Source organism: Coffea eugenioides, chromosome 4 (assembly GCF_003713205.1).
Source record: "Coffea eugenioides isolate CCC68of chromosome 4, Ceug_1.0, whole genome shotgun sequence".
Lineage (NCBI taxonomy): Eukaryota > Viridiplantae > Streptophyta > Magnoliopsida > Gentianales > Rubiaceae > Coffea > Coffea eugenioides.
The window spans coordinates 2,159,458-2,184,454 of NC_040038.1; the positions used below are offsets into that span (position 1 = coordinate 2,159,458).

At 37.0% G+C, this 24,997-nt stretch overlaps 3 protein-coding genes and 1 non-coding gene across 5 annotated transcripts; 3 read left to right on the forward strand and 1 right to left on the reverse strand.

Moving 5' to 3' along the window:
- The first annotated feature begins 1,267 nt into the window (after positions 1-1,267).
- On the forward strand, positions 1,268-2,993 carry LOC113768343 (flavonol synthase/flavanone 3-hydroxylase). The gene is made up of 3 exons (XM_027312662.1): positions 1,268-1,900; positions 2,019-2,376; positions 2,705-2,993. Exons 1-3 carry the CDS (start codon positions 1,356-1,358, stop codon positions 2,927-2,929), a joined length of 1,128 nt encoding a protein of 375 aa, XP_027168463.1. The 5' UTR covers positions 1,268-1,355; the 3' UTR covers positions 2,930-2,993.
- A 2,346-nt stretch (positions 2,994-5,339) lies between these two features.
- LOC113768282 (protein SAWADEE HOMEODOMAIN HOMOLOG 1-like) lies at positions 5,340-9,777 on the forward strand. Its single transcript, XM_027312564.1, has 9 exons — positions 5,340-5,531; positions 6,283-6,368; positions 6,478-6,523; positions 6,618-6,828; positions 7,045-7,108; positions 7,719-7,770; positions 8,723-8,866; positions 9,153-9,272; positions 9,376-9,777. The coding sequence occupies exons 1-9, from the start codon at positions 5,466-5,468 to the stop codon at positions 9,418-9,420; spliced, it is 834 nt and encodes a 277-aa protein (XP_027168365.1). The 5' UTR covers positions 5,340-5,465; the 3' UTR covers positions 9,421-9,777.
- Positions 9,778-10,399: 622 nt separating this feature from the next.
- Positions 10,400-10,472, reverse strand: TRNAK-CUU. The gene has a single exon. It is a non-coding gene; the product is annotated as a tRNA-Lys (tRNA).
- A 1,004-nt stretch (positions 10,473-11,476) lies between these two features.
- LOC113768006 (casein kinase 1-like protein HD16) lies at positions 11,477-17,684 on the forward strand. Of its 2 annotated transcripts, none has more exons than XM_027312217.1 (16): positions 11,477-12,316; positions 13,900-14,031; positions 14,118-14,191; positions 14,272-14,341; positions 14,468-14,523; positions 14,628-14,699; positions 15,039-15,133; positions 15,224-15,290; positions 15,427-15,556; positions 15,668-15,886; positions 15,973-16,115; positions 16,250-16,424; positions 16,566-16,656; positions 16,739-16,896; positions 16,980-17,168; positions 17,259-17,684. In XM_027312217.1, exons 1-16 carry the CDS (start codon positions 11,915-11,917, stop codon positions 17,316-17,318), a joined length of 2,133 nt encoding a protein of 710 aa, XP_027168018.1. In that variant the 5' UTR covers positions 11,477-11,914; the 3' UTR covers positions 17,319-17,684. The 2 variants fall into 2 exon arrangements, with proteins under 2 accessions (XP_027168018.1, XP_027168019.1); XM_027312218.1 differs by having other exon boundaries at positions 15,985-16,115.
- The last annotated feature ends 7,313 nt before the right edge of the window (positions 17,685-24,997 follow it).

Below are 24,997 nucleotides of genomic sequence, written 5' to 3' on the forward strand. Positions count from 1 at the left end.
TATATATAAAACCTTATACTATATAAGAATGAGTTGTGATGAAGGGGGTGCCTAAATCTAAATCCAATGGGAACTTAGAATGAGTTGTGGTTATACTATATATAAATGGATAAATCTTATATACACTGAAAGTGTATACACTATCACCGTTTGATTCATAACATGTGTGCCAAAAGATGAATTTTAAATTTAAATTTTACATAGTTGTCATTTATCCAATACTGCTGACAGTGTATACAGTGTAGGAAAGATTAATCCTATATATATTAGATGGATAGATGATTTACTCTTAACACATTAATTTTCGATCTAAGAACAGAAGAGGGGGGTCAAACGCAATAAAGAATAAGAATGAATGGCGCTTTAACCTCAGTAAAACTTTGGAAAAGAAAAACTAAGAGAGTCCTAGAGAGAAGTCCAAGCGGATACTGAAAACAAGGCCTAATCAACAAAGCTTCAATAGCCCAACTAAGATAGGCCTTAATGAGGTTTTGTGGACTTGCAACTTTGATTTAAACCAAGCGAGGCAGTGTTTCTTTGGGCAGAGATGTTGATAATTTGAAACTGGCAAAAACAGGAAACATGACATATTTTTTCTGTCATCAAAAATCTAAATGAAAAAGGGACAAATTTAAATAGAAATCCAGTCTGCAGTGTTTAGATGGTGTGCAAAAATAACAAGAGCATGACAAGAATAATATCAGCCCAGATTACAAAAATTCATCCAATTAATTCAAATTTGTGCATCAAAGAGAGAAACCACAAATTCTGGATAACTGTTTATCTTCAACAATAGTTTAAACCTTAAACCGATTATAGAATGAGAGTTTGAGCAAGGTGGCCTAGACACCATCATCCAAACACAGACGCAAAGTGAAGAAAAGGGGGGGGGGGGGGTATAATCCTGTTCATGGGATTTGATTAGAGCAAAATCATAAGGTTACCTGCTTGAGAAAGTGATGTGCACAACAGAGAATTATCAAGCAGCCTGTAATCAACATACCCACCACCATATCCCCATCTCATGCGAAGCTGGCCAGCAAGCAAGCATCAAATGATAGTATTGGCAAATTTCATAATTATTATGAAGGTTGAGTAAAAAAGGGAGCAAGATCTGTAAAGCAAAGGCCATGCATACATCATGAAAAAAGCAAACAAAAGAAAAAGTGAAAAAAACATACTGATTCTTCCCCCATGTACCTGACCCTCCAAACATTCCCATCATTGCTGCTTCCTCTGCTTTCTTTTCTTTTGCTTTTACTACCAGCAAAAGTCAGTCTAAGAATGACTTGAGCACCCTAGTGTACCCACGGGAGAAATAAGGCCAGAGAGCCAAAATAACAGAAGAAAAAGTAATGAAGAAGGCTCTCATGAGTACACCGGAATCATTGCCGGACAATACCATTATTGATTTCCGTGCACCGCCACCTTCTCCAGTTGCCTCTGGCCGGCGATCTTCCTTCAACAATGAAGATGCTTTGTCTGAATTCTTGGAAAATTCCCTCGAAGTTCCTGACCTCATTCTTCCTGATCGCGTTTTTCCTCAACAGAAATCCCTTCAAAACCCGCCAAAGCTTGATTTTCGGTATTTAAACTCGATTGAAAATGATTCGGTCACCAAGTTTGTCGATTCTGTTGCTCGAATTGGATGTTTTGAGGTTGTCAACCATGGAGTTCCTGAGGGGCTGATCAAATCTGTTTTGGCTGCTGGGGCTGGAATTTTCGGGATATCACAAGAGAAAAGGAAGTTGGTGACGAGATCGCTGGAGAAGCCATATGGGTTCGAAGAGTTTCATGGGGAAGAGGAGAAAGCTGTTACTGAAGAATTTGTTTGGTCACAAGATGAAAGCTTGAAGATGGATATGGAGGGAATCTGGCCAGGTGGATATTCAAATTTCAGGTAAATTTTGCTGTAAATTATTACTGACAGATATTGCAACAGTTTCTTATTGCATGAAGTTAGTGATCATGCAATTTTATCACGGAAAATGCTGATCAAACGTGATTTAAACTAACAGTGAAAGGATGCAAAAGCTTGTGTTAGCCATTGAGAACGTGGCCGTCACAGCTTTGGAATTTCTGGAGCAGAACACATCAACTATAACCAGGGAAAATGTAAAACAGGATCCAGAATTTGGTCCAATCTGTTACCTCCACAAGCATAATGGCCACATTATAAATGGAGATCAGTCTGTAAATTCAGTACTGAGATATGATGTTATCAGGATGCTGGTTAGAGGATCTGAATTCCCTCATGCAATATGTTTGCACATTTGCGATGGAGCTGAAGAATTCCACGTCTATTCCAAGAAAGGTTGGGCCTCTTTTTGCCCAGATCAGGGTACCATAATAATCACCACCGGAGATCAATTACAGGTAATCAAACCCCCCCCCCCCCCTCTTTTTCTTCTGCAATATTGATTGGAAATGCCGATTGGTTCAAGTCTCAAAATCACTAAAGCTTCGTTCACCTGCTAATTTTGTTCCCATAGACCATAGTAACTCCGTAACTAGCTCTTTTTAAGTACGCCTGGTAACATTTCCAAGAGGATTCTATAATTAGCTTTCTCCTTTTACCGATTCTTTGCATGGCCTGCTCTTCTTCAATATGGTTCACGGGGATAAATGATGCCCTTGATAGTTTAATGAAACATTTAAAAGGTAATATGTATTTCTTTGGCAACCCTTTCTTTCTCTCAATCAGGCAAGCGGCAAGGGACCATACAAGCATGTCATGGGAAGGCCAATATTCAGAGGTGCTGATCAAGAACGCATGTCCATGGTCTTTCCGTATCCTTCAGTCATCCTCAAATGTGATAAACATCACAAGGAACAAAAAATTTCAATTTGTTGGCAATTTATAGCTACTCTTATACTGACACTTTTCTTTCATTTTGCTGTCCGCCTTCAAAGCCATACAAGGAAATAGTGACTTATCAGCAATGTATATTCATAAGCTTCTAATTTGCTAATTCCATGCCTTTTTTTTGTCACCCAAACAGTGCATTTCAAAACATTCTTTTGAACTACTATTAAGCACTCTCGTTGCAGGTCAAAATATTCTTTTAAACTACTATTAAGCTAGTAGTTCTCTTGTCAAGGGAAAGCTAAGTTGAGAAGAACCTAAATATTCTTGTAAACTACTATTAAGTTAGTTCTCTTGTCAGGGGAGGCTAAAGCGATATCAACTTTAACTGCGAATGAGAAGAATCTAACTATGGACATCTCTCTAATTTACAATTTGCCGGTCTAATTGCTCTCTATGTCAACGAGATTGATTGTTGATTGGGTGTGCCAAAACAATCCCAACATTCTCAAACACCCACCCAAAAGGAAAATATATTTCCCAATGATAAGAAAAATATTGAGCGTGAAAAATCATCAGAACAAGTCTCGATTAAATTGACATCCCAATATTTAGAAGCATAAGTATTCACACCAGAGTCTCAATATTAAAAACAAACAACTGCTACTACTGCTACTACTGCTACAATCAATTTAGTGCGCATTGCCTAATTGAATACTCAGCAGAGGAGGCTTTGGACCACGTATTTTACTTGTCCAAGAAATTGCATGGTAAAAAGTTCAAATACTAATATTTAGGGATAAATACTAATATTTAGGGCGACTTTATCAGCGGAGTTGGGAATGAGATGGCAAATTGATCGTTTTTCTTTTCTTTCAAAAAGCAACCAGGACTTCAAGTGTTTGTTGGATTCTTTCGTTGGACTATAAATCTTGCAGTTTTGAGCATAAAGCTTTTCTTCGCCATTTGATTATACGGATGCCATCGCTTGGGCATGCGGAATAGTCGCTTGCTAGAGCACTGCGTTCAAGATTTAGAAAAGTTTTATTAATAATATGTCAAACGGAAACTAAGAAAAATATATTTGAAATAAGAGAAAAAAGAAATTAGGAGGGGATATGGGGGTTCTAATTCTTCATGCTCTAGTTGCAGGGGTGTCAACAGGTCGGATTCGGGTTGAAAACGAAAATTTTCGAATCCGAATCCGTTTTTATGTAGTTGATCCGGACCTAATCCGTATACCTGACAAGTCTTGATCTTAGAGTTCCAGCACCGGGTTCAATGGGTCCGAATTGGAAAGGACCAAATTTAAATATTCCAAAATTAAATTTAAAACCAATCACAAATTCAATTTCCAAACTTAAACAAATCAAATTACAAAGCTAAATCACAAATAATTCATAATAATCAATCCAAAACTAACCACAAATCAATCTACAAAATTATTACTAAATTGTTAATTTGGTAAAAGAATGTATTTAAAAATATTTATATTTTATAATTATTTATATTATTCGGATCCTAATCGAATACGGATCGAAATCCTATATTCTGTATCCAGCCTGCTTTTTTGTTAGAGTAACGGGTCCGAACCGGGTTCAGGTATCGGAGTTAATATTCAACCCAAACTCGAAAAAATTTATCAGATCCGAGTCGAGTCCGGATCCAAATCTAATCTGTTGACATCCCTATCTGGTTCCGAGGAGAAGGCCAAATTGTGTTGGTTTCGCCAGAATCAACACAAATTTGCATGGGTATGGTAGGAATGACCACTCCCCGCCCCCTCCTTGCTGTCCACTAATTCCCACACCCCGCCCTACTCCCTCTGTGGGTGTCTTCGTGGGTTTAATAAAAATTTGTCATATAATTTTATTATAGTCAAATTTTAGCAAATAATCAAATACTAAAATATCAACATATCACCAAGTTATTATCCATTATAATTTCATGATTGAAATTCATAAAAATAATCAAATGAAAGTTATTTGAATACAATGCAATATGATGGAACCAATACAACTAAAGTAATCAAGTTTTCACAAATACAATCACTAAGTCATTATTATTTTTTTAGAAAAAAAATATTATTATGTTAATTGTAATTAGGAATTTAGTATAAATGTGTTAAAACATTTTGTATTAATTTCTATGAGTAGACATATATAATTATTAGTATAATTGATAATATCAATTATATTACATATACTAATATACTTTATATAATACATATAACTAATTATATTATTTTATAAGTTTATAACTAATTAAATTAAATATTATACATATGTTTATATACACAAATATATATAATTATACACACATACACATATATATATATTAATTATTTTTAACAAGTGACGGGCGGGAGATGTGGCGGAAGTATACTCCCTTGTCTCCGGCCCCGTTTCTACCACGCAGGGTGGAAGCCTTTACTCGTGGGGTCTATTTGCTACATTTACAAAACTTTGGCGGCTACTTTGACAGTTTTACTACGAGTTAAGGGATCCAAACAAAAATACTCCAATAAATCACTAGTACCTTTCGGTCCTTTCCCTTCGACTCTCCGATTAACGCCGTTTTACTTTGCCTCTCTCATAACATTTTTTTTTTTGGGGTCAAATTTCATAGCCCGTTTTCAGAGAGAAGTTGGTCTGAGTTCATGGACGACAGGCTTAATTCAGTAGAAATGGAAAATGCGTTTGACCCCGAGTTCACACTAGCTGAGGTAATGAGAAGTTCCAAACACACTCTTTCTTTCAATTATTCCGACGTTTGTAATCCTTAATCCAACGTTTTGTATTCCTTAATCCATCCTAGTGTTGTCGTGGGTAAAGGGTCTCCTTTATTTCATGATATTTTATCGCTCTATGCACCTGCTCTATGCTTTCCTACCTGCATTGTGTACTACTAGCAGCTTAAAATTAGTGGTTCTTGAATGCTTTAGGCTCTTAATTAGGATGGTATGATTCTTATGCTGCTGCTAATCTCCGCTAGTTGAGCTTTTTAATGGAGCACTGTATTAATATTAGAGGCATTGAGCATTAATTCTGCTGTGTTTGTGCACTTCTCCTCATGTTGAAATACTTGTGATCTTTTGGTTGAATTAGTCTTACTATTTTAGAATAAGACTTCAGGAGAGAAGAAACTTTAGTAGCCTAAACCAAAATAAGATGCTGAAATGACACGAGATGATAAATGCTGATTAGGGCTTTTTAGTTGGTAATAAAGAGAGTCAAATAAGGTCATGTAGCTCATTTAAGGGGATATTTTGCTCTTTTCATGATCTTATTGTGCACATTAGTGAGGTAGTTAAAACTAAGGGTCAAACAGTTGATCTTTTTTCCAATTATCAATCAAGTTGTCTGAGAAGAGAGTAGTTCAGAATAGTTTTAAAATGTTTCCCAGTTTTTCTTTTGTGATTAGAGAGAAAATTAAATGGCATAGATAATGTTTTTTTTTTTCACTTCATTTATTAGATTGTGGAAATGGAAAACTTGTACAAGGAAATGGGAGGGAAATCCCTTAACCAACAGTTCTATCAGGAACTCGCTACCAAGTTCAGGTATGTTGTTGGGATGCTGAATACATAAACAGATTATTTTGGTGGTTCTGTAATACGAAATTGATGTGTCTCTAGCTAGGGAGTTAATAAAAATTTTTGTTCCCTACAGCACCTCAGTTCATCGATGTGGCAAATCTTCAATAGGATGCGAACAGGTGCTTCTTTATACGTGTCAAAGATTTCTTATTTTCGGTTATATTTGTCCTTATCAAAACTTTGCAAGCTCTAGGATTACTTATGATGTTGCAGGTGCAAAGCTGGTTTGGTGATCTAGAGAAAGAATTGGAAGCTAAAGTTTCTTCCTTTCGCCGGAAAGTTGAGAAATCTGTTGGTCCTACCAAGTTAGCAATGAATAAAAGTGAAGTTCAAAAACCTTCATTTGTTAAGAGTGAAGAAATTGATGCTTCCATGCCTGCAGAAGTCCCAAACTTTGCGGATGAAAATTCTCAAAAGCCCAAAGGTTGTTAGTTGTATCACATGATTGTGATGGCAACTGTAACATCTGGTTTTTGTCAATAGATGCTTTGTATTGTTCAGTTGTGCTTTGCACATCATATATGCTTATATGGTGATAATAATGTGCACACTGGTATAAGATGAACAGATTGGTTGCATTTGTTTGATTAGGGCAATTGCTGATTCTTGTAAGCATGCTGATGTCCATCTCATATGGCAGGTGTTAGTGTTGCAGAGCTTTCAGAGTTGGTTTTTGAGGCTAGATCCTCAAAGGATCTTGCTTGGTGAGCCTTCCTTATGCCCCTACATTACCTCCGTATGTACATATGTATGTTTTAGAGGTTTGCTTTGTTGGCTATGGAAATTAGTTTGCAAGTGGCCTATTATGTTTCTTTTTTTGTACTTTTCCATGATATGTACTTGATAAGTACTTGAGTAGGTGAGGAAACATGCAGCTGAAATAGAAGCAACCAAGTTAAAAGTTCACTTGTCTCGAATATCTTCCAGTTTTTCCTATTTCTTGACCAGATTAACATTGATAAGGACAAAAATTCAACCACAAAATTTTAAGGCAAGGTTCAAATAAAGAACATGGGATGCCTTATTCAGTCATCTAGCATTTTTGACTACTCAAAAATTCCTGAAATTTTAGGGCCACATGCATTTAAAATCTCTCATGGACCTGCTGTTGCTTTCTTGATCTCTTTCAAAATGCAATCTCAAGTGATTCAGTCACTATAAGCAACTAGCTAAACGTTTGATGTCTGAAGTTATTCTGTCTCTATTGTAGGTCTAATTACCATATCTCTAGTTTTTTTCTGAGCCTAAAAAAAAATGTAAAGTCGTATAAATATGAAATGAACTTAGTGCGTGCTTCTTTGTCTGGCTCTGCAGGTATGATGTTGCTTCTTTCCTCAATTACAGAGTTACAAGTACAGGAGAGCTCGTGAGTTTTTTTTTTTTAAATGTTGAACTTGTACCTTATCCAAAATAAAGTGGCTTGGCTTGCTGACAGTTATATTTCAATGTGTTGCTCGTTGCATAAAGGGGTTGCAACTGTGGTGCTAATAGACATGGCTAATAAAACTCAAGCCAAATGAGTGCAGAATTAATCGGCGAGCAAGATTTTGGTGTCTAGAGCGGTATCCTTTTAGACCAACCCCTAGGCTTACTATTTATATGTTGTCTCTTCATGCTTTCTGGCTTGGTAAAATTTATAATAATCAAGCCTCTCTTGTTGCCCACTGCCAACTGAATAACCAATTCTCTGGGGCCAAAATGTACTTCATGGCTCTGCAACTCATGCCTGTAAATGCCAATGGTCAACTTGTGGCTGCAAACACCTGGGCATGTATGATGAAGTGTAGCCTTAGGAAGACTAGGTCCATCCAGGTTGTGGACTATAATTTTGCTTTCTATGTCTGTTAGATGTTGACGGAACTCTTTAATTGTTTGATCCTTGTAATATCATCAACTAGAAAAAGTACAGGGGTTTGGGAGTTAGTTTACCTGTAGATTCTGCAGAATTGAGGAAAACCATGGTAGAAAATCCCAGAAATAGAGATAAATGGCATCTTGTGATTCTATCCAATACATTGGAAGGAGTTAATTGCTAATCCTTTGATTTTACTTATCATAACGTAATGCATGGAAACTGAGGTACAATCTTTAGGAGTTTGATAAAGCTTACTTCTAGCACGGTTGTATCTTGTATAAAATCATTAGCATGAGGACACAGGGCCTGATTAGCTATGGATTCTCAAAAATCACCTTCTTTCATAGGCTGTTCAATTGGAGTTGACGTAATCCGAGGACAAGTTTTGAGCTGAACAAATTTCGTTACCAAGCTCACTTAGATTTGAGTACTGCTGCAATGTACTATTCTTCTTTCTTGGCAGGAAGTTCGTGTACGATATGTTGGTTATGATAAAGACCAAGATGAGTGGTTGAATGTGAAACGATCTGTACGTGAACGTTCTATTCCTTTAGAGCCTTCAGAATGTGACAGAGTGAAGGTTGGGGACCTGGTCTTGTGCTTCAGGGTACGCTTTTATTTTCCCCTTTTGGTCAAAAATCTATTGTAAAGATCTTCGTTTGTGCTGCAATATGACTGTATTCTTGGATTTAGAAAGGCGGTGCCAATTTAATCCTTTCCTCAACATTCTAAGTCAATTATTTAAAATTTTGTTTTATGATAGAAACTCCTCCTTACTCTATTGTATGTAGTGTACAAAAAGTGACAGCTCACCCTGATGGGTAATAGAGAGATACAAGGTTGAAGCCACCATTTCCTTGCTCTATTTCATTTTTTTTCTTCCCTTATATCAGGAAAATGAAGATGATGCTGTATATTGTGATGCACGAGTAGTGGATATCCAAAGAATAGCTCATGATAGTGATTGCTGCTGTTGCATATTTCTCGTTCGTTATGACCTAGATTTTTTTGAGGTAAGCCTTGGAGAGATTTGAAACATATGCCCACTCTCATCTCATCGTTCTCATTTCAATGGGGTAAAACACATGTTGACTTGTAATTTTGTTTCATTCCCAGGACCAAGTTCAGCTAAAGAAATTGTGTTGCAGGCCAGCAACATAACATAATGGATCAAGTAGCCTGAATTATCTCTTCAACGTCATCTACTTTGTCCTGAAGAAATTTTAGCAAATGCAGTTTATTGTGGGTATTAGAATTAGATTGTAGACAATTGCTCTGCAAATGGGGGTAAATAGATGATTGTCTTAAACTGGTGGCGCTCTGAAGCAGCCTAAGCTTTGTGCCATAGTTGGGATTTCAGGATATTAACCTGTAGATGTGGTGCTGAAGTGATTGTATATCTGCTTATCTCGAAATTCTTCTGAGCTTAAGTGGGCTTAATTTCGTGCAAGAAACAGAATGCACATTGATCATTTGACCAAATATAAATCCTCTGCAGCTGCAGCTTTTGAAATGGAATATTCATCTCAAACTATGACGAACGTATCAATCAGAATCGTATGTCAATGTATTAGTGATGATATTAGAGTCAGAATTTGAAAAAGTAACAATGGCTAAAAAGCATTAAGAAACAAAGGAAAATGTGCCAAGAAAGCCTTTGAAGCATCACCTTGAACCAAATCTCCGTTGATGTAGAATGACCAACATTAACATCATCCATGATCAGGGAACGAACCTAGCTCGATAAGTATCGCAAGAGGGTCACCGATAAATTTCGTGATGTTTAACAAACTAAACGAGGCGCAGCGAACAACTTCTAACATTTTTTTTTTATTTTGAAAGGGTACACCGGTACAATATGTGCCAGTGAAGAAGTCAGTGGCGACAACTTTCTATCTTCAACGCGGGACTGTGATTTTGTTCATTCTACAAATACAAACTGAACTCATTATCTTCGATTCTGTTAAAAATCACTAGACCATCACTCGGATCTGCCAACGATTGTCCAAAGTCCGATAATATGAGCTTCGTTAGATTCATCGGACATGACCCAAGGAACAAGTGAAAAGGTCAATCGGGCACGCAGCCCAGTGCTGAAAAAGAAAAACAGCGCAGAAAAAAAGAACGCATCGCTACAGAACGCCCACCGTGGGGCTCGAACCCACGACCACAAGGTTAAGAGCCTTGCGCTCTACCGACTGAGCTAGACGGGCATCTGCTCAGGTCAATCTGTCTTTTGCTTTATCTTAACTTCTTTCGCTTATTAGTAGATGTATAATCCACGAAAGACAGCAAAAGAAGACGAACTTTTGACGCAAAAACAGCAAAGTCTTGCGAAACTAAACACCTTCTTCAAAACCTCCATTCAAAATAAAAAATATATATGTATATAAGAGTCAATACCTTTTTTTATGTCAATGATAAAATTAGTTTTTTCAAAAAAAAACCCTATCAGACGTGATTTTATTGGCTTGAGGGAAATTAGAACAACAAAGTAGTGTAAAAAGTTTTGCGGAAAATAATTCTTGAATTTTTTGAAAATATTTCCTTGATATATTTCTCTACTGCATAACACAAAAAAGTGTTACAATATTGTATTGTTTACAAAAATCCTTATAATTAAAAAAAAATGCAATTCAAATGGCCACAAAACGTTTTCTTAACAAAAGCATTACTAATTGAATATCCAATGATTGTCATAAGTCTTAAACATGACTTAACCTACCTAGATGTATGATCCATGAAAGAACTAGACAAGTCAAAAGGTCAAAGCTCCATAATCCCCCATTGTTTTTATGTACGAAAGGCAAACCGTGGCCAAAATTAGGCTGATAAACTCTTTAAAAATATCCAAATCAGAGTAAAAAGCCGAAGCCGTTACAAATAAAATTTTGGACGTTTATTTAATTCTTGTCCTAATCAAGCATTCACCCTGCTTGATGAGCATCGCATCGACGGCCCAGATTCAAAGTTCCACAAGTAAATCCTATACACCCATTACCACTCGGAACTCTACACCACCCGGCTTTAGAAATTCCCGAACACGAGTCCTCCTTCGTAATTTCACTCAGCCCCCTCTCCAGCCTTTCACATTTTCCTCGCTAGACTTCCCAAAATATCCACTCCCATCTCCGCCGTCCATTCATCTCCACCAACGGCCACCAATCACTCCCCCTTCCAACAATATTCTTGCACTAAAATGTACGAGTAGCCGAGCTCTATGTATCAAATATCTCCTTTCATCTCTCTCTCTGTAAAGATCCCTAATTTTTGTAGAAAACCCTAATTTTCTGCACAGTTAGCCTGAATCAGCTAAGCTTTTATTGATATATTTGCCGATCATCATCTCTTGAATTAATATTTAAGAATTCTTTCCACATTTGTATCTTCTTCTTCATCAGTCGTCAACATTTTGAGCCCTCATTTCTCATCGCCTTCGATACTAGTATTTTTTTGCCGTATATTTTTGTCAAGTTGATTTTTTTGAGAAAAAGTGTTGCTGGAGAAGACGATTTAGCCGGTAAGGGGAGTGAGTGGTCGGGAGGAAGGAGAAGAAGAAAAGTATTTGAGTGTGGGAGAGGAGTTAAAGTGAGAACTAGTGAGGGTTTTATCGGAGCATTTAGGGTTTTTAGGAATGAAAATTGAAGAATGAACCATGCCGGTACTGCGTAGCGGAGTGCGCAGAGGCCGGAGAAGGAAGCAGCAAGAGCAGGAGGCGGCGGAGGAGGAGGGGCAGCGGGCTCAGCAGCAGCAGCAGCAACAGGTGAATAATCAGGTTGAGGACGAGGGGATTGCAACAAGAACAAGGGGAAGGAGAGCGGCTGCAGCAGCAGCGGAAGCAGCGGCGACGGCTGCTGTGGCGGTTGATGAGAATCTAGCGGCGGCTGCGGCACCAGCAGCTGAAGTGAGGGGGGTTGAGGAGGAAGCTGTTCCGGGTGAAGGGAGGGAAGAGGGCGGTGATAAAGCCAATATGGATGATTATAACAGTGGTGGTAAAAGCAATGACAAAGGCCATGCGGCTGACGATGAAGGAACTTTGGCGCCCCTTCCTGAAAGGGTGAGAGTTATTCTTTTCGTTTTTATTTTCTCACTTTTTGCTGCATATTGTATGGGTCTTTGCTGCAAGCATGTAAATGTTTGGTGAAAAGATTTGGATTGAGAGTGTGTGTGGTATGTAATGAAAATTTTGGGGCATTTTCTTCTCTTTTGTGGGTTGGTTGACTGATTCTTTGGATTGATGAAGTCTTGCCTGAGGAAGGTCGAATCTTCAAAGTATTTTAAGCAAATATACATGTTTTTTTAAGATAGACATTTGTAATCTTGTAGAAAGTGGGGTTGAGGCTATGTGTTGGTGTTCCACTTCGGGTGTTCTGTTTACGAGTCTTGAAGGTCTTAACTTGCTTGTTTGATGCTAGAGTTTGCACCCTTGCGACTTCTGAAAGATTTACATTTCTGGGACCACACATGTATTAGCTTTAAGTACAATGTGATTTCTGTGCTATTTAGTCGATTTTTATAATTTCATGGCTGAAAGGAATAAATTTGTTTATTTTACGTGTTCCTGGGTAGTTACAAACGTTTATTTGAAATTTTTGTAGTAGAAGTTACATTCCATCAGATAGTTGTTAGTGTTGTTTGAGGATTTTGCTCTAGTATCTGCTGCATTTTCCTTTTTGGCCTGCCGTTTGTATAAACTTAATGACTATTGTCTAGTTTTGTCACATTAGTTCGTGCCTGCATTAATTTTTTTGCTCAGAAATATTAATTGTTAGATCTGTGTCGTTTTCTTGTGATTCTAGTTTGGAACTTGTTCTTTTCATTTTCTTGTTATTCAAGTTATATTCCATCAGAGAGAGAGAGAGGTGTAGCTGTATTTGAGCATTCATTTTTGCATGTTGAAAATAAGATCTTGAGTGCTGTTGATTACTATTTTTAATTTACTTTTATTACAAATGGATTTAGATCTGCTTTGTATGTAGATGATTATACTTGTGTTTATGCATGTAGCTGTGCCAAAGTTTATCGGTCTTCATACATGCCCTTATGACCTCCTCAGTTGAGCACATGCGCATGCCTTTCTCTCTCTTTAGATTCAACTCCTGGATACTGAGTTGACTGGTTGCATCTCTACACTATTGCTGTCATCTCCTATTATGATTCTTTTAAGGAAATATGGTTTTACCGACATTAATCCCAGGGTTCCATTGTTGGGCAGGACTTAACAACTTATTATGGTCCTATGCTATGAGGCATTTGCCGTGGTAGAAGAGTTCCTCTTCTTCCCTTGTTTACCCGCGTATAGAAGTATAAAGCTGTTTACAGTCTGACACTTGGAAGTTTTTTAATGAGTTTTGCTTGTATGGCCTATGTTTTCTGCTGGCTTGCTGGCATATTGCTGTTTTTTCTTTTCAACTTGACCATTTTTGCCAATAGAGATTACTGGGAAAAGAATGTTTGAGCCAAAGATGGTTGGCATTCTAGGGCAAAAAATAGGTGGGTAGTATCCTAGTTCTAGAATTAAGGTTAATTTGCAGGCTAAGTGAATTGGCTTGATTTCTTTTGTAATTTTCTTTTTCTTTAGTTTCTGCAGTCAGAAGAATGTATTACTGAAATTGACGTGTCCTGATTACTTTGTTACAGGTTCAGGTTGGTGGTTCACCTATGTATAGAATAGAAAGAAAGCTTGGGAAAGGAGGTTTTGGCCAAGTATATGTTGGTCGCCGTGTTTCTGGTGGTATTGCTAATGATAGACCTGGCTCTGGAGCCACAGAAGTATGTGTTGTGCTTGTAATCTCCTGTTGTTGATTTTTGTTTTATTACTAAAAAAAGCATTTACAATAATGCGTCACACGTTTCAGGTTGCCTTAAAATTTGAGCATAGGAATAGTAAAGGATGTAACTACGGCCCACCATATGAATGGCAAGTTTACAAGTAAGTTTATTTCTGCAGAATCCACTCTATAGAAGAAATTCTATCTGAGTGAGGCTGACATTGTTTTGATATTTGCATAGCACTCTTGGTGGCAGTCATGGTGTTCCTCGGGTGCACTACAAAGGCCGACAAGGTGACTACTATGTCATGGTATGTGATAATTATTGCTTCTTCATTCTTTTTCACCCTTTAGTTGTGTCTACGGTTCAACCTTATGTTTCTTCAGCCCTCTTGGTTGTGAGGTAGACCATATGAATGGGGTTGTCATTTCTGCAGGTTATGGATATGCTTGGACCAAGCTTGTGGGATGTCTGGAATAACAAATCTCATTCGTAAGGGGAATACTTGAGAATCTGGATTTTGTTTATAAGCTAACTGTTGCAACTTCAAACCTTTTGTTGGATTGTTAAACATCTAATTCTTATGTTAAATTCAGGATGTCTACTGAAATGGTTGCCTGCATTGCAATTGAAGCAATATCTATACTGGAGAAGATGCATTCTAGAGGGTAAGTTTCTTCTTATTTTCTCTTTTGTTACATATTTTGGTTATGCTTCTCTTGTTTGTTCGTGCTCCTTAACTTTTGTTTTCCTTTCTGTCTTAGGCTTAAACTTGGCATCCTGCGCTTTACTTGTTTACATGTAGACCCCAAATCCTTGATTTTTTTGAATAAAAACTGCAATCCTTGATATGCAAAATCTGTGCATTTAAATAGTATTATTCTGGTTTTTGAAATATACAGTGTTTTAGATGTAGGTTTTGAAGCAACCCTTAGAGGCCGAGAAGCAGATTATTAAGGGTGCATTTTTTGATGTATTTATGTATTAACTTTTGATTTTTTTAACAGGTATGTCCATGGGGATGTAAAACCTGAAAACTTTTTGCTCGGTCCACCAGGGACTCCGGATGAGAAAAAACTCTTTTTAGTTGATCTTGGATTAGGTATCTTACTGGGTAACTGAATCTCAAGTTTTTGCTTTTACTCTGCAATGCTTTTAATTACAATCACTTGTGTTTTTCTGGGGATATCAGCTACTAAGTGGCGAGATAGTACAACTGGTCTGCACGTGGAATATGATCAAAGACCAGATGTTTTCAGGTGCTCATCAAATTATCTTAAATTGGTTAAGGTGTTAATCACATTTTCTCATCATAGGATGTATGTATCTCTGGACCTGTGGCCTCACATTATCCTTGGTCCTTGGCTGATTTGGCTGATTTATTTGGTCTTTCAGGGGAACAGTTCGTTACGCCAGCGCCCATGCTCATTTGGGCAGAACTGGTAGCAGGAGAGATGATTTAGAATCGCTTGCTTACACTCTCATCTTTCTGCTTCGAGGACGTCTGCCTTGGCAGGGATATCAGGTTAGTCTTTGAAGAATGGCACATCTATAATCTTATACTGGTTCTTATGTTACAGTTGGTTTGGTGTTATCTTTGAAATTTCCTTCAATAACCTTGTATGTTGAAATTTAGGGCGAGAACAAAGGGTTCCTTGTTTGCAAGAAGAAGATGTCAACATCTGCAGATGCTTTATGTTGCTTCTGTCCACAACCTTTTAAGTTGTTTGTGGAGTATGTTGTGAACTTGAAATTTGATGAGGAACCTAACTATGCAAAATGCGTCTCCCTCTTTGATGGAATAGTCGGACCAAATCCAGATATTAGGCCAATTAACACAGAGGGTGCTCAGAAGGTGCTTATAACACATAATTTCCATAGAAAAGAATTTCTCAGATGTTATGCAGGAAAATGCCTGATTTTGGGTGTTGTATATGAAAGCTTATCTATCAGGTTGGTCACAAGCGAGGCCGGTTGACTTTTGAAGATGAGGAAGATGAACAACCAAAGAAGAAGGTGCGCATGGGTATGCCTGCTACTCAGTGGATTAGTGTTTACAATGCTCGTCGTCCTATGAAACAAAGGTATGGTGTCTATATTAGGCTCGAAAAGATGGAAAATGCACATGCCACTGTTTTCTTTCTTTGCTTCTTACTTTGTACACCTTCTCGATTTAGAGATGTATTAGCATGTTGATAGAATGGTATTTGTGCTGAAGGTATCACTATAATGTTGCTGATGCAAGACTTTCTCAGCACATCGAGAAAGGAAATGAAGATGGTCTGTTTATCAGTAGTGTGGCATCTTGTCAAAATCTCTGGGCACTAATCATGGATGCGGGCACTGGCTTCACTGCACAAGTTTATCAACTTTCACCCCACTTTCTTCACAAGGTCTGTGGTTTATTCAACTATTTCATACACTCGGGCACGTAGAATGCATGCAATGTTGTGAATGTTTGAAATCAAGAGACTTCCCTATAATTCATTGATTGAAGTATGTTGCTTAAATTTGTTCTTTTTGGCATTCTAAAGGAATGGATCATGGAGCAATGGGAAAAGAATTATTACATCAGTGCTGTGGCAGGAGCTACTAATGGGAGTTCATTGGTAGTAATGTCAAAGGGTAAGCCGATAATAATTTGTTTAGTTCTGCCTGATTTTTTCTATGCCTTTTCTTCTGACCTTATTTGGTCAATTCAATACAGGCACTCAGTATTTGCAGCAATCCTACAAAGTCAGCGAGTCTTTTCCATTCAAGTGGATAAACAAGAAGTGGAGGGAAGGATTCTATGTTACCTCCATGGCCACTGCTGGAAGCAGATGGGGAGTCATTATGTCTCGTGGTGCAGGATTTTCAGATCAGGTTTCATGTTATTGTGTATACTGTCAGTTGTGCAATGTGTTAATAAAAGCTTTATGTTGGACTAAATTGTTTTTCAAATTTAGGTCGTGGAATTGGATTTTCTTTATCCAAGTGAAGGTGTGCATCGGCGGTGGGATTCTGGATATCGTATTACTGCAACTGCAGCAACTTGGGACCAGGTTGCTTTTGTTCTTAGTGTGCCAAGGAGGAGACCAACAGATGAAACACAAGAGACACTTCGAACATCTGCCTTTCCTAGCGTACATGTCAAGGTAGTTTACACTGTACACTTTAGCCCTGCAGAATCAATATTGAATGTGAAATTTTGGCTCTGTTACATACTGTTATGGATTTCACTGCAGGAGAAGTGGGCAAAGAATCTCTATATTGCTTCTGTGTGCTATGGTCGTACAGTTTCATAGATCTGCCAATCAGACGTGCTATTCCTGGAAAGATCAGCTCCGCATTTTGATATAATTGTGCAATTGTGTGCCCTGGATATATGAAGAGGAATCTAGGACACAGAATTTTTGGTGGGCGCAAGCTTCTAGTTGTAGTTTTAAGATGGAAGGCAGTCATAGGCTCATCTGTTGTATGTCGTATGATGTGTCTTTGATGTCCCTTGTCTTGCAAATCCTTGGACGATGATAGGCATCATCACTTGTTACGTGAAATTTGTACAGTGTTTGGACAATAATTTCTTGTAATGGCTATGCTGCCATCTGTTAAATATCCTGCTTCTAGCATTCTCTGGAGTAGAATGGGTAATTTACTTGGATTAATCATCATGCCTTTTGGTCTTATTGACCGATTCTTGACTCGTAATTATTTGGTTAAAATTTGTTCTTGTCTAGAGGTTACAAGAGCTTCCCAGAAATAAGACAGAGTACTAGGAGATGCTTATATACCAATGCGTACTGGAAAGGACAGATTTCCAATAGTCACGATTGAATAAAAGTCAATAGAGCTAATGCATAGAAAAGTCACTGTTCATCGAAGGTGACGTTCAAATTTTGTGATTTTAACTGTTTTTTTGGCTGTTCGAATTTGGGAAGAAAAACCATTGGTCCTTGGTTTAGTGGCCACCAGCCTCGGCTGTTGATCGGAGTTAGAATCTTGATAACATCATTTCCGTCAAAGAACAATAGCAGCAATAGGAAGTTCCTTCTTGATCGTAGGTCAGAGGTCAAACCTTGATAACATCATTTTCTCTCAAAGAGCAGTACCAGCAATAAGAGGTAGGCACACCTTAGGAACGGTGGGAGGAAGGGTTTCCCCCCTTCTTACCATTCTCTTTTCCAAGGCCTCTCATTGTAATAGAATAAGATCTCATAAAAAGAGGTAGGCATATCATAGGAACAGTGGGAGGAAGGGTTTCACCCCCCCCCCAATCACCATTCTCTTTCCCAAGGCCTCTTATTGTAATAGAATAAGATTTCAAAAAAAAGAAAGGAAGAAAATGTCTACTAGAGCTAATGAGTAGGAATAGACGTTCTTTTTAAAAAGATAATAGGGGCAAAGTTTGCGATTTCGCTATTGAGATTTGGGAATGGATTTTTTTTTTTTGTTGTGGGGATGGGGGGACTTAGCATACCAAAACAATTTTAAGCATTCTGAGCTAGCCCTTGTGCTTTCACCTGAGAGTAAGTAGTAATTGTAACAAATCTGTCGGGTCACTTGAAATTTCATCTTCCCTCGAGAGAGAATCGTCTTCTTTTTTTTTTTTTTTAATTTTTGGGCAGATTCAAGTAAAATAGGCCTTACAAGGAGGGATGAGAAAAATGAAAGGATTTGAGAGTCAATCAAAAATGCCCAATGTCCAACCAGCTGAAAATTCTATGGACAAGGCAGGAGTAGACATGGAAACTCAGTTAGAATAAGGCTTGGTGATTTGGGTAAGGCCTACTTACGATAAATTTCTAAGGCCTTGATACCAATGGGAGTAAGAAATTCTTGCTCATCCCTTAAATTGGGCCAACGGATCCTGCCTGCGTTAAATGAACTGAGAGGAAAGCGAAGAGCAAAATCTTCCGAATGAATCAGCCTACTCCGAGGCCCAAAAAAAAAACAAAAATTCTGCTGGTATGTCTTCAGCAAACTTCTACAAATTCATCGGGTTGACAATTGTTTACAGACTTCTATAGACTGCCACAAAGGTTTTGGGGGGGGGGGGGGTGGTTCGCTAGCCCACAGCTTACTGGGCTGTTGAAAATGTTGTACATATATTTTGTTACATTGGAACAAAAGCTTTCCAATCAAGAGCGTTATAAGTTGAGTTCTGTGTAGTTCAAATCGATTTGTGTATTCTCACAATTTTCTATATAAATTTGTATAATTTGAGTGTAAATTTAAATTTGCTAACTCATAGAATTAAATTAGCGATTGTACCAAAACTATGTAAGTTTACACCAAATGGACTAAGAATTACATAAATCGATTTAAATTGTATATAACTCAACTTCTGAGACCCCTAATTCAAAAATTAAGGGCCCTGATTTGCAACAAAAAGTATATCAAGTTTCTATTGTCTCCACAACTAGTTGTAGCAAGAAGCAAGCTCTTAATTAGGGCTTGATACTTGAAGATGCTGAACTTTTCTTCTAGAGTTCCTACTTACACTTGACGACACGGCACCACTTAACTGGGATCAAAACCACCACGCCAGTGCTCCAAAGATGTTGATGTAACATATATGTAATACCTCAATTAAACACAAACTTTGGATATTATGGAACTCTCAACCCCACAAATCACAAAAGAAAGGAAAGTTACCCTAAGCTATATATATAGATCAGACTCTTCAGTCTTCTAAGCTTTGACATCCCTCTATGCCATTTGCTGCAGCGGGGCATAGCTCTTCTACACCGTATGGATGTCATTGGAGGCAATGTCATACATCAACTTTGATAAAAGTGGGAAAAGTAGAGAAAAGAGAGACCAAAACTCCGGAGAACTATTATTTTACGCTAAAGGCCGTATCCGTTCCCATTTTCTTCAATAACTAACAAATTTAAAGAGAGGATCCCAGATGCGACTTTGTGCGATCCCTGTCTACCTCAACATTGATAAGAAAGGGTCATATAACTCGATTTGAATCTGCTAAAGCAACGTTAACAAAGGGCCTTTGCTTTATGTTGTTATCAAAGTTTGAGGAGTTAAATATATTAAACAACTGCATATCATGATTAGTGGCAGATGTTTTCTAGATAATCAAAGTTCTTCTACATGGCATATAAAATGTTAAAGCACTCAAAGAGAAAATAAAACGAAATGAAACAAAACAACATACCAGTGGCAGAGCCAGAACAAAATTTTAGTAGGGGCAAAAATAACATTAAAATTTTTTATCTACTATTTTTCTAATTTTTTAAGAAAAAAAAATAAATTCACCAACAAGTACAAATGATACGTATATTCCATGAAAAACATAAAAAGACAAACTCAAAATTATTAATATAATAATTATTTTATTTCAAAAACAAACTAAACTATTTACAATTGCTCACGATGAATTTTCATATTTTGATAACGATTTATAACTTTCTCATTTTGAATTTCACGAAATATATTTTTCTCAATATAAGTAACTAAACTAAATTTTGTGACCCATTCTTTCACATCTTTTCTAAAAAAACTCTGGGGATACACTTAAATTATGTCAAAAATGTATAAGTATTATAGGAATTTAAGGGGGACACTGGGGGCGTGCCTTAAATCTGCCCCTGCAACATACGAGCCCCTATTGCCCCCACCTTAAATCCGCCCCCCGCAACATACTCCGATAATCCGTTTCCCATTTGTTAAGTCTGATATTATTGATCTTGTCCTTGAAATTTCTCCCTACCTCACATAAACAAAACAAAACAAAAGCAAAAAAAAAGAAACTGTGATATAATGGTCCTAATGGTATAAAGATGAAGAGGAGCAAGTTTTTGTTCAATCACAGAAACCGCTCTCAAACTAATACACATATCAATAAAGTTGTTGGGCTAATGAATTGGTCACTCATGCCCAGGTCCTTTTTTTTTTTTCTTTCTTTGAAAAGAATGCCCAAGTCTCATATTCACCATGTAAAATGTTATACTAATAGAAAAGCAAAACATAGAGCAGTCGTGTAAATAATATGGTATTGGTTTTGCTTCCATGCAGACAGGAGCCAAGTGGCATGATCTACAGATTCACTCGCGTGTGATGACATGACACCATCGACAGCAAGTGAACAGGGCTCTTCCCGAAGATTCAAAAGCTCACAGGATATCTGGGACTCAGCTCCTGGGAGCCAGTCCCCAATCAATCGTTCTGAGTATTAACTTTGCAGTCACCACCCCAAAGAAAGGGGGGAGGGCCGGGAGGGGGTTGAAAGAGAGAGAGAGAAATAATCTGATTTGTGAATTCCGGGACTTCAATAATTGAGCACTTCTCAGCCTCCACCAAGAACAAGAAGTCCACCTTACGTCTTTTTCAGAGGGTCGTCCTTAATTAGTTTATTCAGAAAAAAAGTACCCACTACCTAAAACAAAACTTGCACTAGTTCATTACGCTTTTCTTGATAAATTTGTTGGGACACCTGTATTTACTTGCAGATACATTACACATCCGTAAACATCATTACACGTATAAACATTACCCATCATGTTTATATATGGTGTTTCATGCCATGTAAACATTACCCATCAGTTCTAACGGGACGCTGTCTGTGTTTTTGACGTGTTCTCTCGCATATTAATCCAATTTCCGTGTTAAATGGTCAAAACGACATGCATAGGGCCGAATGATTTTCTGATACACAGTTCTATGTATGGGAGAATGTTGATTTAGAAGATTATAGTATATTATAGTAGGATGGTAGTTATACGATAAATGTTTATATATTATTTTCCATAATTCTCGCAACCTATTGCATGGTTAGCCCACAAAATCAAGTTACCTAAATTCATGCAAGCAAAGTTGTTCAAGTCATTGATGCAAATTAATCAAATGTGTGGATGTCGATGACTATTCAACTATGCAGGCTCAGGGCACATACATTCCATGGCTTGCTTGAAACTTGAAAGTGAAAGGCTACTTTAATTTTTTATGGGCCACTTTAATTAGTTTCGGTAAAGCTTGGCATGAAAGAAATGAAGCTTTTTGAAAAGCTTCCTCTTTTTCTTTTTTTTTCATGCTAACTGCCCCACCTTTTTCAGCAGCCTTCCAAAGCCAATGGTTTTAGCCTTAGAATAGTGGATATGCAATAATGCATGAATAAGTGAGTCTTAGGCATGACATTAAAAATGATACTATACATCATGTGATTCATCATGTGATTCAAATTGATCTTTAGAGACCGTCGCTGCCTATAACCTTCTCATCCCTAAATCAGTAAAATTCTTAATTGAGAGTAATTTTAATGTAGACCTCGTGTAGCCATAAGGCTCATGAACAAATTTTTTGTTCACCGCTCGAGCTTGAGATTATGGCGATAACAAGAATCCTTAACCTTGAAGCGCTCTTTTTTCCTTATTTTCTCAAAATTTTCATCCAAAAATTCCGACATCGGTTTGTTTGGATAGGAGTTTATTTGAATGATTTATTTGAGATAATTACTGTAGCACTTTTTGTGATGCGACTTATGTAAGATAAAAAGGTGATTGGAATTTGTGAAGCACTTTTTTTAAAAAAAAAAAATCATCTCAATCCAAACAATAAGTTTGTTTAAGTCTTCTTGCTGCATAATACTGTGCGAGACTCTGAGATATAGCTAAAGTATATAATAAATAAGCATGAATCTTCTGTCACTGCAGTCGGCAAAATAAGCACTACAACATATCGCGCGCAGCTTATCCGCCTTCATCTTTAGAATGAAGTATTGAAATCTCCAGAACTTGATGAAGAAAATATTCACTTAGGGTCTGTTTGGTTGGAAGTAAAATGTTTTCCTTGGGAAAATATTTTCCGTGGAAGTAATTTTCCATGAAAATCATTTCCTTTTCATCATTTTCAGGTGTTTGGTTAGCTTATTGAAAATATTTTCTTACTTCATTTTTCTGGTGTTTGTTTAACTTTTGAAATATTTTCACTTTTATCTCTATCTTTACTTTCTACACATTATAACTACATACTTCTTCCCATGCAAAATAAGAAAATTTATCTCATTGTTTAACTTTAAAAAATCTTGGAGAAATGTATATATGAATAAAAAATATCTCCTTAAGCAATAAACAAATTGCTGGCCATTTAGTGTCAAATATCAATCACATGCAATGCTTATTATGACATATATCTTGCACTCTCACTGCTAAAAATTTCTCTAGAAAAGAATGTCCCTATTATACATAATTAATTACTAACATAGGATGAACAGGATGAGATTTTTTTTTATTTTGAATATACTAGGGGGAGAGTTGGGTTGGGTGGTACGGGGGAGGGAGTGTAAGGAAGAGGTCTTGGGTTCGAGTCCTCCTGTTTACACTAAAAAAAAAAAAAGAACATACTACAAGATGTTTTCAGTAAGTTTGGAACATACTACAGGCGGGATGCATGCATTTCGGAAAACAACTTCAGTAAGTTTGGAAGGGAAGTTGTTTTCCATAAGATGAGTGAAAATATTTTACATAGGAAAATGTTTTCAGTAACTTTTGTGCAACCAAACACGGGAAATTAGGAAAATATTTTCCTGGAAAACATTTTCACCCGAAACAAACGGACCCTTATTTTCAGTTGTTTTCTATTTGTTCTTTCTGGTGGGGCAAAATATTATAAATCTTTTATTCATCAAAGCTTTTGAACTTGTACAAGGGCTTAACAGTTTGAGACAAATTACGTACTCGGCAAGAGTTAACATTCACTCAAATTAAAAAGCTCAACGAAAAGGCTTCTCTGTGGGTGTGGGTTAACTACACAACTTTTACCAATCCGGATTTTGCATGCGCCTATCTATTACTATACTTCTATAAATTATCTACAACTCGTTTATAGGGCAGATCGACGTTTAAATTATGTTATGTTAACGGTGAAATAGAAGATGATCCACGGAGAGTGGTTCGATGATATCGTTGATCAGCTGGAAAATTCATCAAGTTTCAATAATTAGTGACCGGAATGTCAAAGTTCAGTACTGAGATTAAGTACTTGAAAATGACTTCAAATTATTGAATTTCGCCCAAAAAAATCACGTATATATGGGACCAATTTTTGTTTTTATCAGCAAGTCGATGATACAGGATACAATCTTTTCTTCGAGATTGATGGTGATGTATCCTTTTTTGATGTTTTTTGTGCAGCTTACCATGTGCTTTCTACTAGCTTCGTTGATCGCTCTCTCTGGCTAAGTCAAGAAAAAGTGGCTACAAAGACTCAATAATTAAAACAGTAATTTCCCGTTGAAAATAGCATCTCCTACAGCCCAAATGTCCAATGTGCCAAACCAAATCCAAAAGAAAAAGGAAATAATTTAAAGATAGAAAGGCAGATCGATATGTTTATTAGCCTGAGCATATCATTCAAGGCTAATTTGTTTAGGCAAGGCATTAGTAAACAAGTTTAATGTTGACATTTAAAGATACCACACTTTCATCAACAGATTACTTCTTTAGGTGGAGATTGCCGTAATAAAATATATATATTCTATTTTACTTTCTTATCTTGTGTTGCCTATAATATATGACTGTCGCATAAATTTGCGGAGAACCATTTTCGGATCAAGTAGCAACAACATTGCTAGTGCTTTTACTTTTTGTGTTTTTTTTTTTTTTTTGCAGCATGTTTAATTTTCTTAAACATTTTATGGGCCTCATTTTGTGGCCTTTACTAGTTACCATTGTACTATCAGAAAGGCAACAAGGAGCATCGATTTATCACTATTTATTTTTGGGATAATTTTACAAATCACCTCTGAGGTTTCTCACAATTACAAAGAGCTCCTCTCATGTCTTAAAAATTACATAAATCTGGCCTACTTTTACTGTTCAGTAACAATGTAGATTCAGGATTTTCTTTCAAAAATCCTAAATTGTCCTTTTGTACAAAACTAAGAAAGAAAAATATAGTATACTCAATCATTTTCTTCCACACTTTGCATAAATCTAAACATAAGTTCTAAAATCAAGTAACTATCCAAAAG